Genomic DNA, 14,099 nt, shown 5'->3' on the forward strand with positions numbered 1-14,099 from the left:
TAGAGCCCTTACTCCGCAACAAGAGAAGCCACCGCCATGAGAAGCCTGCGCACTGCAACAAAGAGTAGACCCCGCTTGCTGCAACTAGAGGAAGCCCACGCGCAGCAACAAAGACCCAACGCAGCCAAAAATAAAAATAAATAAAATAAAATAAATTTATATAAAAAAAAAAGAATTGAGGACAGTCTCAGAGACCTCTGGAACAACATTAAACGCACCAACGCACCAACATTCAAATAACCCCACCAACATTAGGGGGTCCCAAAAGAAGAGGAGAAAAAGAAAGGGACTGAGAAAATATCTGAAGAGATGATAGCTGAAAACTTCCCTAATATGGGAAAGGAAATAGTTAATCAAGTCCAGGAAGCACAGAGAGTCCCATAGAGGATAAATCCAAGGAGAAAAACACCAAGACACGTATTAATCAAACTATCAAAAATTAAATACAAAGAAAAAATATTAAAAGCAGCAAGGGAAAAACAACAAATAACATGCGAGGGAATCCCCATAAGGTTAACAGCTGATCTTTCAGCAGAAACTCTATAAGCCAGAAGAGAATGGCAGGACATATTTAAAGTGATGAAAGGGAAAAACCTACAACCAAGATTACTCTACCCAGCAAGGATCTCACTCAGATTTGACAGAGAAATTAAAACCTTTACAGACAAGCAAAAGCTAAGAGAATTCAGCACCACCAAACCAGCTTTACAACAAATGCTAAAGGGACTTGTCTAGGCAGGAAACACAAGAGAAGGTAGAGACCTACAATAACAAACCCAAAACAACTAAGAAAATGGTAATAGGAACATACATATTGATAATTACCCTAAATATAAATGCATTAAATACTCCAACCAAAAGACACAGACTGACTGAATGGATACAAAAACAAGACCCATATATATGCTGTCTATAAGAGACCCACTTCAGACCTAGGGACACATACAGACTGAAAGTGAGGGGATGGAAAAAGATATTCCATGCAAATGGAAATCAAAAGAAAGCGGGAGTACCAATACTCATATCAGACAAAATAGACTTTAAAATAAAGTCCAGGGCTACCCTGGTGGCGCAGTGGTCGGGAGTCCGCCTGCCAATGCGGGGGACGCGGGTTCGTGCCCCGGTCTGGGAAGATCCCACATGCCTCGGAGTGGCTGGGCCCGTGAGCCATGGCCACTGAGCCTGCGCGTCCGGAGCCTGTGCTCCACAATGGGAGGGGCCACAGCAGTGAGAGGCCCGCATACTGAAAAAAAAAAACAAAAACAAAAAAAATAAAATAAAGTCTATTTTATTTTAGATGTTACATAATGATCAAGGGATCAATCCAAGAAGAAGATATAACAACTGTAAACATTTATGCAAGCCAAGCAGTGATATTGAAACTGTGATTAAAAACCTTCCAACAAACAAAAGCCCAGGACCAGATGGATTACAGGTGAATTCTATCAAACATTTAGAGAAGAGCAACACCTATCCTTCTCAAACTCTTCCAAAATATAGCAGAGGGAGGAACACTCCCAAAGTCATTCTACGAGGCCACCATCACCCTGATACCAAAACCAGGATAAAGAAGATGTGGCACATATATACAATGGAATATTACTCAGCCATAAAAATAAACGAAACTGAGTTATCTGTAGTGAGGTGGATGTACCTAGAGTCTGTCACTCAGAGTGCAGTAAGTCAGAAAGAGAAAAACAAATACTGTATGCTTACACATATATATCGAACCTAAAAAAAAAAAGTTATGAAGAACCTAGGTGCAGGACAGGAATAAAGATGCAGACATAAAGAATGGACTTGTGGACATGGGGAGGGGGAAGGGTAAGCTGGAATGAACTGAGAGAGTGGCATGGACTTATATACACTAACAAATGTAAAACAGATAGCTAGTGGGAATCAGTTGCATAGCACAGGGAGATCAGCTCGGTGCTTTGTGACCACCTAGAGGGGTGGGATAGGGAGGGTGGGAGGGAGACGCAAGAGGAAGGAGATATGGGGATATATGCATAGCTGATTCACTTTGTTATACAGCAGAAACTAACACACCACTGTAAAGCAATTAAACTCCAATAAAGATGTTAAAAAATAAAAAAGAATTAAAAGAAAAAAGAATTATATCCCCTTTTCTCAACTAATGAAAATATTTTTTGTTCGTGAAAAAAACCTGAAACTTTAACTGAGCCAGATCGACACCAGGATGCCTCAGCTCGGGTAGGGAACAGTGAACACAGCAACGCTCGCTCCCGTTAACGTCCCGAGCGCCACTCTCTCCACATATATGTGCAAGGACTTATTTTCACGAGCCAGTGAGTATCATAAAAAATGTGTGCCAGGGGCTTCCCTGGTGGCACAGTGGTTGAGGGTCCACCTGCCGACGCAGGGGACGCGGGTTCGTGCCCCGGTCCGGGAAGATCCCACATGCCGCAGAGCGGCTAGGCCCGTGAGCCATGGCCACTGAGCCTGTGCGTCCGGAGCCTGTGCTCCGCAACGGGAGAGGCCACAACAGTGAGAGGCCCACGTACCGCAAAAAAAACCCAAAAAAAGTGTGCCAATGGAGTCACATTGAAAAAAGTGTGTGTGCTGCCACCACAACGAGTTGATGAGTATGTTATTTTTTAAAGGAGTAGGGAACAGAGGAGCATGTGAAACGAGGCACCAGCGAGAAACCCATCCACCCATCTTGTCTGACACGGCCCGAGGTCAGAGGAAACGCACCACCTGCGGGGCCTGCACCAGGCATCAGAGCAGTCTGGACATCTTACCCAGAGCCTTAGCGTTTTACAACAGTGGCAGGAACTAACCTGTTCACCAAGTGTCTTCTTTTTCTGGACTGAACTAATAAGGACATTCAAGAAAGTATCAGTATAGATGATGGGCTTAAAACCCCCGGAGAACATGCCGCCAGGCTGGGCACATAAGCACTGTGGCGACACAACCAGGCACAGCAGACCTGGATGTCCCCTCAGGTCCCTCTGCAGGATGCAAGCTGCCACATGTTCCCCATCGGGCGGATTTTAAAGTTATTTTAGCCTCGTGCTTCTCAAAGTGGGGTTCCCTGGCCAGCAGCATCACCTGGAGGCTGAAGAAATGCAGATTCTCAGCCCAATCCCAGGCCAATGGAGTCACAAATCAGAGTCTGAACAAGCCTTTCAGAGGATTCTCAATAGGCTGAAGTTAGAGAGCCGATCTTAGATAGGATTGGCCACATTACTTGCAGGCCTTGGTGCAAAATAAAACTGTGGGAACCTCTGTTCAGTAATTATGAAGAATCCCACGACAGTGACAACAGAGCATTAAACCAAGCTCAGGGCCCTCCTCTGCAGCTGCCCAGGCCGTTGGCCCTGGTTTAAGGGATGGGCAGCATTTTCCACGTCTATTCAGAATGGTTCTTCACATAAGGAGCCCACTCCTTACAGCTCCAGGAGACATGGTCCTCCTGTTTGTACTGACCTTGTACTCTCATGGAAGCCACCAAAAAGGATTAACTGTCTCTTCCAGGCCACCATCCGATGTCCACTCCGTCCTGAAGGACCGCCTGGTGATCTAAAATTGAACAAAAAAAAACGAGGAGCTTGGCAGATGGCGGAAGAGTAGGACGTGGAGCTCACCTCCTCCCACAAACACCAAAATACATGTACAAGTGGAACGACTCGCACAGAACATCTACGGAACGCTGGCACAAGACCTCAGACTTCCGAAAGCACAAGAAAACCTCCACATAACTGGGTAGAACAAAAGGAAAAATTTTTAAAAAAGTGAAAGAAGTTGGGACGGGACCTACACCCCAGAGAGGGAGCTGTGAAGGAGGAAAGGTTGCTGCACCACGGGAAGTCCACTCATCATCAGGGAGATCAGCCTGGACAGACGGGGAGCTCTGAAGCCTCTGAGAGGAGCGTAACAGCCAGTTTGTGGGAGGCAACACGGAGAGCGCCCTGCACAGACAGTCAGTACAGCTGCCCTGCACTCCCCAGCCTGAGAAACTCATCCACAGGCACGGGGGTCGGCTGGGTGCTGAAGCTTGGGCTTCGGAGGTCAGACCCAGGGAGAAGCCCAGAGCTGGCACACGGAGACAGCCTGAAGAGGCTGGACTGTGGCAACTGGGGGTGTGCTCAGAAGAAGCCTGGGCCTGTCAGAGAGGCAAGGCGCCATTGTTGGGGGGCATGTAAGGAGAGAAGCCGGACCACCATAAAAGCTTCCTTCCTTGTGCACGTGCTCTCAGTCAACAGGACACCACCTACACAAGCTCTGAGCTGGGTGTGAGCCGCCACCACCATCATGGGCTCTAGAGGCGGGCATGGGCCATCGCCACTGTAAGACACACACAAGCAGACCCGAAGCGCTGCCCCCCGCTGTCCTGGGAGTGCACAGGCCACGACCACGAAGGCCGCGAGCAGGCCCCAAGTGCTGCCCCTGCTGTCCCAGGAGTGCACGGGCTGTTGCTGCTACCACAAGACCCATGAAGAGGTGCCAAGTGCTGCCTGCACTGTCTCTGGAGGGCATCGGCCACCACCACCAAGAGACCCGCCAGCAGGCCCCAGTCATTGTGCCCTCGCGGGAGCATGCGGGCTACCACCGCCACTACGAGAACTGGGAGCAGGGGCCAATCGCTGCCCCCGCTGCCCAAAAGGCTCAGGGGCCGCGGCCACTGCAGGGAGACCAACAAGAGGCGCTGATCGCCGCCCCCGCCACACCAGGAGCGCACGGGCCACCGCACCTGCACGCCCCGTATCAAGGGGATAACGTCCAGCATACACTGAGGAAAGAGGCAGCAAGCATCCAGACTGAAAGCAACCCCTCAAAGCCAGACAAGATGGCGGAGTAGAGGATCGCGCTCACCTCCTCTCAAGAAAACTCCAAAATCACAGCTAACTGCTAAACAACTATCAACAAAAAAGACTGGAGGGCTTCCCTGGTAGTGCAGTGGTTAAGAATCCACCTGCCAATGCAGGGGACATGGGTTCGGGCCCTGGTCCAGCAAGATCCCACATGCCGCGGAGCAACTAAGCCCGTGCGCCACAACTACTGAGCCTGCGCTCTAGAGCCCACAAGCCGCAACTACTGAGCCCTTGTGCCACAACTACTGAAGCCCACAAGCCACGACTACTAAAGCCCGTGAACCACAGCTACTGAAGCCCGCACACCTAGAGCCCACGCTCCGCTACAAGAGAAGCCACCACAATGACAAGCCCGCACACTGCAATGAAGAGTAGCCCCCACTCACCACAACTGGAGAAAGCCTGCGCACAGCAACAAAGACCCAACTCAGCCGTAAGTAAACAAACAAACAAGCAAATTTTTTTTAAAAAGACCGGAACCTACGAAAAAAGATATTTTACACCCAAAGACAAAGAAGAAGCCACAACGAGATGGTAGGAAGGGCACTTTCACAATATAATCAAATTCCATACCCGCCAGGTGGGTGACCAACAAACTGGAAAACAATTATACGGTAGAGGTCCTCCCACAGGAGTGAGAATTCTGAGCCCCACGTCAGGCTCCCCAGCCTGAGGGTCTGGCCTCAGGAGGAAGAGCCCCCAGAGCTCTTGGCTTTCCAGGCCAGCAGGGCTTGAGTGCAGGAGCTCCACAGGACTGGGGCAAACAAGAGACTCCACTCCTGGAGGGCACACACAAGATTTCGCGGGCTATGGGACCCAGCACAAAGCAGTGACTCCACAGGAGCCTGGGACAGACATACCTGCGGGTCTTGGACGGTCTCCTGGGGAGGCAGGGATCAGCTGCGGCTCACTGTGGGGGCAGTGGGGGCAAGGACACTAGCGACAGCGACAGAGGCCCCAGGGAATATGATCAACGTGAGCTCTCCTGCAGGTCACCATCTTGGCACCAAGACCTGGCCCCACCCAACAGCCAGCAGGCTCTAGTGCTGGGATGCCTCAGGCCAAACAACCAGCAGGGGAAACACAGCCCCACCCATCGGCAGACAGCCTGCCTAAAGTTGTAATGAGCTCACAGTTACCTCTAAGCACACCCCCTGACATGGGCCTGTCCACCAGAGGGACAAGACCCAGCTCCACCCACCAGTGGGCTGGCTCCAGTCCCTCCCACCAGGAAGCCAGCACAAGCCCAGCACCAACCTCACCTACCAAGGGCAGACACCAAAAACAAGAGGAACTGCAATCCTGCAGCCTGCCAGAAAGTAGACCACAAACACAGAAAGTTAGACAAAAAGAGATGACAAAGAAATATGTGCCAGATGAAGGAACAAGATAAAAACCCAGAACAACTAAGTGAAGTGGAGATAGGCAAGCTACCTGAAAAAGAATTCAAAGTAATTATAGTAAAGATGACCCAAGATCTCAGAAAAAGAATGGAGGCACAGACCGAGAAGATACAAGAAATGTTTAATAAAGAGCTAGAAGATTTAAAGAACAAACAGACGAACAACACAATAACTGAAATGAAAACTACACTGAAAAGAATCGATAGCAGAATAAATGAGGCAGAAGAATGAATAAATGAGCTGGACAACAGAGCGGTGGAAATTATTGCCACAGACCAGAATAAAGAAAAAAGAATGAAAAGAAATAAGGACAGCCTCAGAGATCTTTGAGACAACGTGAGACACATCAACATTCACAATATAGAACTCCTAGAAGAAGAGAGAGAAAGGGTCCAAGAAAATGGTTGAAGATATTATAGCTGAACACTTCCCTAACATGGGAAAGGAAACACTCACTCAAGTCCAGTAAGTGCAGAGAGTCCCATGCAGGATAAACCCAAGGAGGAACACGCCAAGACACATATTAACAAAACTGACAAAAATTAAAGACAAAGAGAAAATATTAAAAGCAACAAGTATCATACAAGGGAATCCCCATAAGGTTTTTTCAGCAGAAACTCTGCAGGCCAGAAGTGAGTGGCATGATACACTTAAAGTAATGAAAGGGAAAAAGCTACAACCAAGAATACTCTACCCAGCAAGGCTCTCGTTCAGATTCGAAAGAGGAATCGAAAGTTTTACAGACAAGCAAAAGCTAAGATAATTCAGCACCACCAAACCAGCTTTACAGCAAATGCTAAAGGAACTTCTCTAGGTGGAAAAGAAAAGGCCACAACTAGAAACAAGAAAATTATGAATGGGAAAGCTTACCAGTAAAGGCAAACACACAGTAAAGGTAGGAAATCACCCCCACACAAATATATCAAAAACAGCCATCGTGAGAAGAGGAAAGTACAGATGCAAGATATAGGAAGCGTGTTTGAAATTAAGAGACCAGCAACTTAAAACAATCTTGTATATATTCAATATATAGACTGCTTTACCAAAACCTCATGGGAACCGCAAACCAAAAATCTACAATAGGTACGACAGACACACACACAAAAAAAGCAATCCAAACACAAGACTACGATAGTCATCAAATCACAAGAGAAGAGGACAAAAGAAGAAGGGAAGAAAAAAGACCTGCAAAAACAAATCCAAAACAATTAACAAAATGGCAATAAGAACATACATATCGAGAATTACCTTATATGGAAATGGTTTAAAGGCTCCAAACGAAAGACAAAGACTGCCTGAATGGATACAAAAACAAGACCCATATATACACTGTCTACAAGAGACCCACTTCAGATCTAGGGACACATACAGTTTGAAAGTGAGGGGATGGAAAAAGGTATCCCATGCAAATAGAAATCAAAAGAAAGCTGGAGTAGCAATACTCATATCAGACAAAATAGACTTTAAAATAAAGACTGTTACAAAAAACAAAGAAGGACACTACCTAATGATCAAGGGGTAAATCCAAGAGGAAAATATAACAATTGTAAATATATATATACACCCAACATAGGAGCACCTCAACATGTAAGGCAAATGCAAACAGCCATAAAAGGAGAAATCGACAGTAACACTGTAATAGTGGGGGGCTTTAACATCCCACCTACATCGATGGACAGATCATCCAGACAGAACATCAATGAGAAAACCCAGGCCATAAGTAGCACGTCAGACCATCCAAAAGCAGCAGAATACACATTCTTCTCAAGTGCACATGGAACATTCTCCAGGATAGGTCACATGCTGGGCCACAAAGCAAGCCTTGGTGGATTTAAGAAAACTGCAATCATATCAAGCATCTTTTGCGACCACAACACTCTGAGGTTAGAAATCAGTAACAGAAATAACTTAAAAAAATAACAATACAAACACGTGGAGGCTAAACAACATGTTCTTAAACAACCAATGGATCACTGAATAAATCAAAGAGTGAACAAATAAATAACTAGAGATGAAAGACAATGAAAACACGGGAATCCAAAACCTACAGGATGTGGCAAAAGCAGCTCTAAGAAGGAAATCTACAGCAATACAATCTTACCTCAGGAAACAAGAAACATCTCAAACAACCTAACTTACACCTAAAACAACTAGAGAAAGAAGAAGGAAACACAAAGTTAGTAGAAAAAAAAAATCATAAAGGTCTGAGCAGAAATAAATAAAACAGAGACAGAAAACAATAGCAAAGATCAATGAAACTAAAAGCTGGTTCTTTGAAAAGATAAAATTGATAAACCTTTAGCCAGACTCATCAAGAAAAAAAGGGAGAGGGGTCAAATCAATAAAATTAGAAACGAAAAAGGAGAAGTTACTACTGACACCACAAAAAATACAAAGGATCATAAGAGACTACTGCAAGCAACTATATGCCAATGAACTAGACAACCTAGAAGAAATGGACAAATTCTGAGAAAGGTACAACCTTCCAAGATGGAATCAGGAAGAAATAGAAAATATTAACAGACCAATCACAAGTACTGAAATTGAAACTGACTAAAAAACTTCTGACAAACCAAAGTCCAAGACCAGATGGCTTCACAGAGGAATTCTATCAAACATTTAAAGAAGAGTTAACACCCATCCTTCTGAAACTCTTCCCCAAAACTGCACAGGAATAAACATTCCCAAACTCATTCTATGAGTCCACCATCACCCTGACACCAAAACCAGACAAAAATACCACAAAAAAAGAAAATTACAGGCCAGTATCACTGATGAACACAGACACAAAAATTCTCAACAGAATACTAGCAAACCAAATACAACAACACATTAAAAGGATCATACACCGCGATCCAGTGGCATTTATCCCAGGGGCGCAAAAATTCTTCAATATACGCAAATCAACCAGTATGATACACATTAACAAAGTGAAAAATAAAAACCATACGATCATCTCAACAGATGCAGAAAAAGCTTTTGACAAAGTCCAACACCCAGTAATGATAAAAACTCTCCAGAAAGTGGGCAAAGAGGGACTGTACCTCAACATAATAAAGGCCATAGGCCACAGATGACCCACCCACAGCTAACATCATTCTCAATGGTGAAAAGCTGAAAGTGTTTCCTCTAAGATCAGGAACAAGACAAAGATGTCCACTCTCACCACTTTTATTCAACATAGTTTTGGAAGTCCTAGCCACGGCAGTCAGAGAAGAAAAAGAAATAAAAGGAATTCAAATTGGAAAAGAAGAAGTAAAACTGTCACTGTTTGCAGATGACGTGATACTATACATAGAAAATCCTAAAGATACTACCAGAAAACTACTAGAGCTCATCAATGAATTTGGAAAAGTTCCAGGACACAAAATTAATGCAGAAATCTCTTGCATTCCTATACACTAACAATGAAAGATCAGAAAGAGAAATTAAGAAAACAATCTCATTTACCACCGCATGAAAAAGAAGAAAATACCTAGGAATAAACCTACCTAAGGAGGAAAAAAGACCCATACCCTGAAAACTATAAGACACTGATGAAAGAAATCGAAGATGACACAAACAGATGGAAAGATATACCATGTTCTTGGACTGGAAGAATCAACACTGTCAAAATGACTATACTACCCAAAGCAATCTACAGATTCAGGATAATCCCTATCAAACTACCAATGGTATTTTTCACAGAACTAGAAAAAAAAATTTTTTTTTTTTGGCTATTTGACCCCAAATAGCCAAAGCAATCCTGCGAAAGAAAAACGGAGCTGGAGGAATCAGACTCCCTGACTTCCCACTATGTTACAAGGCTATAGTAATCAAAACAGTATGGTACTGGCACAAAAACAGAAATATAGATCAATGGGACAGGATAGAAAGCCCCAAAATAAACCCATACACCTACGATCAATTAATCTATGACAAAGGAGGCAAGAATATACAATGGAGAAAAGACATTCTCTTCAATAAGTGGTGCTAGGAAAACTAGGCAACTACATGTAAAAGAATGAAATGAGAACATTCTCTAACACCATACACAAAAATAAACTCAAAATGGATTAAAGATCTACTGTAAGCCTGGATATGATAAAACTCTTAGAGGAAAACATAGGCAGAACACTCTGACATAAATCACAGCAATATTTTTTTTGGATCCACCTCCTAGAGAGTAATGAAAATAAAAACAAAAATAAACAAATAAACAAATGGGACCTAATGAAACTTAAAAGCTTTTGCATAGCAAAGGAAACCATAAAAAACAAAAAGACAACCCACAGAATGGGAGAAAATATTTGCAAATGAAGTGACTGACAAGGGATTAATCTCCAAAATATATACACAGCTCATGCTGCTCAATATCAAAAAAAAGCAAAGAACCCAATCAAAAAATGGGCAGAAGGGGCTTCCCTGGTGGCGCAGTGGTTGAGAGTCCACCTGCCAATGCAGGGGACATGGGTTTGCCCCGGTCCGGAAGATCCCACATGCCGCGGAGAGGCTGGGCCCGTGAGCCATGGCCGCTAAGCCTGCGCGTCCAGAGCCTGTGCTCCGCAACGGGAGAGGCCCATGTACCGCAAAAAAAAAAAACGGGCAGAAGACCTAAACAGACATTTCTCCAAAGAAGACAAACAGATGGCCAAACAGCACATGAAAAGATGCTCAACATCATTAATTACTAGAGAAATGAAAATCAAAACTACCATGAGGTACACCTCACACCTGCCAGATAGCCATCATCAAAATATCTACAAAGAATGAATGCTGGAGAGGGTGTGGGGAAAAGGGAACCCTCCTACACTGTTGGTGGGAATGTAAATTGGTGCAGCCACTATGGAGAACAGTATGGAAGTTCCTCAAAAAACTAAAAATAGAGCTACCATATGACCCAGCAATCCCACTCCTGGGCATATATCCAGAGAAAACAATAATTCAAAAAGATACATGCACCCCAGCGTTCACTGCAGCTCTATTTACAATAGCCAGGACATGGAAGCAACCTAAAAATCCACTGACAGAGAAATAAAGAAGATGTGGTATGTATATACAATGGAATATTACTCAGCCATAGAAAAGAATAACATAATGTCAGTTGCAGCAACATGGATGGACCTAGAAATTATCATACTAAGTGAAGTAAGTCAGACAAGGACAAATATCATATGATAGCACTCATATGTGGAATCTAAAAATATAATAATAATACAAATGAACTTATCTACAAAGCAGAAACAGACTCACAGACTTCAAAAAAAAGTGATAGTTACAAAGGGGAAACGTGGAGGGGGGAGGGATAAATTAGGAGTTTGCAATTAACATATACACACTACTATATGTAAAATAGATAATCAACAAGGACCTACTGTATAGCACAGGAAACTCTACTCAATATTCTGTAATAACCTATACAGGAAAAGAATCTGAAAAAGAATGGATATATGTATATGTATAACTGAATCACTTAGCTGGACACCTGAAACTAACACAGCACTGTAAATCAGCTATACTCCACTATAAAAGAAAAATTAAATTAAAAATAAAAAAGAACCACTTTTTACACCAATTTATTCTGTAAGCACTTACTGGGTACCATCAAATTTGACCACAAGCTACCAAAACCATCCTGAGTATAACTAACTATTATAAACTCTAGAATAAAACAAGAAAATCTCTATGACCTTGGCATAGATATAGATAGAAGCTAACAAACTGGACTCCATCCAAATAAAAATCTTCAGCTCTTCAAAATAAACCATTAAAAAATAAAAAGGCAAGTGACGGACTGGGAGAAGTATTTGCAAATATACATCTGCAAGTGACCTGTATCCAGAATATATAAAGAACCCTTACTACCTTATCAGTAAGATAACCCAATAAAAACACAGGCAAGGGCTTCCCTGGTGGCGCAGTGGTTGGGGGTCCGCCTGCCGATGCAGGGGACGCGGGTTCGTGCCCCGGTCCGGGGGGATCCCGCATGCCGCAGAGCGGCCGGGCCCGTGGGCCATGGCCGCTGGGCCTGTGCGTCCGGAGCCTGTGCTCTGCGGCGGGAGAGGCTGCGGCGGTGAGAGGCCTGCGTACCGCAAAGAAGAAAACAAAAAACCACAGACAAAAGATCTGAACAGAAAGTTCACAAAAGATATGAAAACAAAATTTACAAAAGATAGAAAAATTATGTATAGACATACAGACGACTAACATAAATATGAAATGTGGTCAAGGTCATTAGATGTCAGCTGTTTAATACCAGAAGTGAGCTCCTCCCTGCACCCCCCCCACCCCCCGGGGGCCTGAGACAAAAGATGGCACCCAGAGCTATGAGGCCTGGAAGCGCTGGAGTTCGCTCCCCCTCCCCCTCTCTGTTGTGGGGAGGGTGAAAACGGGACAACAGCTTCTCACAACTGCCACACACAGACTCAGCACACAACCCAGCAATGTGACACCAGACGTTTACTCAAGAGAAATGAGAACACAGGTTCACACAGACACCTCCACGTGTTCAGAGAAGTTTTACTAACGGCTGTCCAAAGCTGGAAGCGGTGGAAAGTGCTCCGAGTACACAGATACACAAGGTGTGGCGTGTTCATCAGACAGAACACGCGTCTGCCATGGAAAGGAGCCACCTACTGACACACACCACGACGTGGACGGTCTCAAATACACCACGGACAGGGAAGCAGGGAGACGGAGGAGCGCGGACTGCGTGACTCCACTTGTATGAGACTATAAAAAGGCAAAATGAATCCCTGGTGACAGCAGCTGCCTGGGGCCCAAGCTTAGGAGGGAACTGACTGCAAAGGGGCAGAAAGGAACTTTGCAGGGTGATGGAATGTTCTGTTTCGGGTATGGGGGTGGCTACACAGGTATATATAGTTGCTGAAATTCATCTAACTGTACACATAAAAGGTATACATTTTATAGAATGTAACTGTATCTCAATAAAACGGATATAAAAATACACAGCAATAAAAAAACAGGAAAAGGGACGTCCCAGCTTCTGGTTCAGCCATAAGGAGCCTGGAAGTTGCTACTCTGTCCTATAAAAAGCTAAACAGACTGAAAAATCCACAGTTCTTGATCTGTAAGAGGTGAGGACACAGGGAACACTGCTGCCCACAGACTGGAGAGACGGGCAGTGACACAGAGTTGTGCTCGGGGCAGGCGGGACACACACAAGCAGAAACCCCAGAAGGAACCAGTGCTGGGGTAGAAACCAGGGTAGAAACCCTAGCTCAGCTGGAGGCCCAGTGCAGACAACTCTGAGAGTGGGAAGCCCCAGGTGGACCTCATCACCAGGGTACCCACAATATTGTAAGATTTACCGCCAGGGGCTCGACCAAAGTCCCACAGTAAATATCAGAGAAAAACCCCCTCTTGCCTCTGGCAGGGGGAGAGGAAAAGAAACCACTTTGAGAGACATCAGAGCCCTGTTCTTAACAAGGCTGGCCCTCGAGGGAAACTAGTTAACCACAGCCTAAGCTGCTGCGTATCAACAGAGCCAAAATGACCTGGAGGAAGAGAAATACCCAACTCCAGCCCACTCCAGGCACCCTGTCCCACCTAAGGGGATGGAAAAAACTGAGAAACACTGGAGAAGTTCATGGTCCAGAGGCACAGGCTCCACTAGAAGACCTAAACCCAATCAATCAAAGGACTAGCGAACGCTTCCCGTCCGACCTCATCACCAGCGACCTATTTACAGCAGTTCCTTTAACAGATACATCATGTCCCGCAATCGAGAAAAAATTACAAGGCATCCTAAAAGCAAAAAACACAATTTGAAGAGACAAGTGTCAGAACCAGACATGGCAGGAATGCTGGAATTCTCAGACCAGAAATTTGAAACTATGTTTAATATGCTAAGGGTTCA

The 14,099-nt window shown here is 44.7% G+C and overlaps 1 protein-coding gene across 6 annotated transcripts in view; it reads right to left on the reverse strand.

The window, feature by feature from the left end:
* Positions 1 to 14,099, reverse strand: part of KLHDC4 (kelch domain containing 4) — a 67,867-nt gene that overhangs the window by 27,089 nt on the left and 26,679 nt on the right. For all 6 annotated transcript variants that reach the window (XR_003001890.1, XM_024735533.1, XM_024735532.1 and 3 more), the window contains one exon: positions 3,454 to 3,546. Coding sequence is in view for 5 of the 6 variants with exons in the window: in XM_024735533.1 (XP_024591301.1) it covers positions 3,454 to 3,546 (93 nt within the window). In the remaining variant the exon portion in view is untranslated. The remainder of the gene's footprint in view (positions 1 to 3,453; positions 3,547 to 14,099) is intronic.

Source organism: Neophocaena asiaeorientalis, unplaced genomic scaffold (genome assembly GCF_003031525.2).
Source record: "Neophocaena asiaeorientalis asiaeorientalis breed wild unplaced genomic scaffold, Neophocaena_asiaeorientalis_V1.1 scaffold40, whole genome shotgun sequence".
Classification (NCBI taxonomy): domain Eukaryota; kingdom Metazoa; phylum Chordata; class Mammalia; order Artiodactyla; family Phocoenidae; genus Neophocaena; species Neophocaena asiaeorientalis.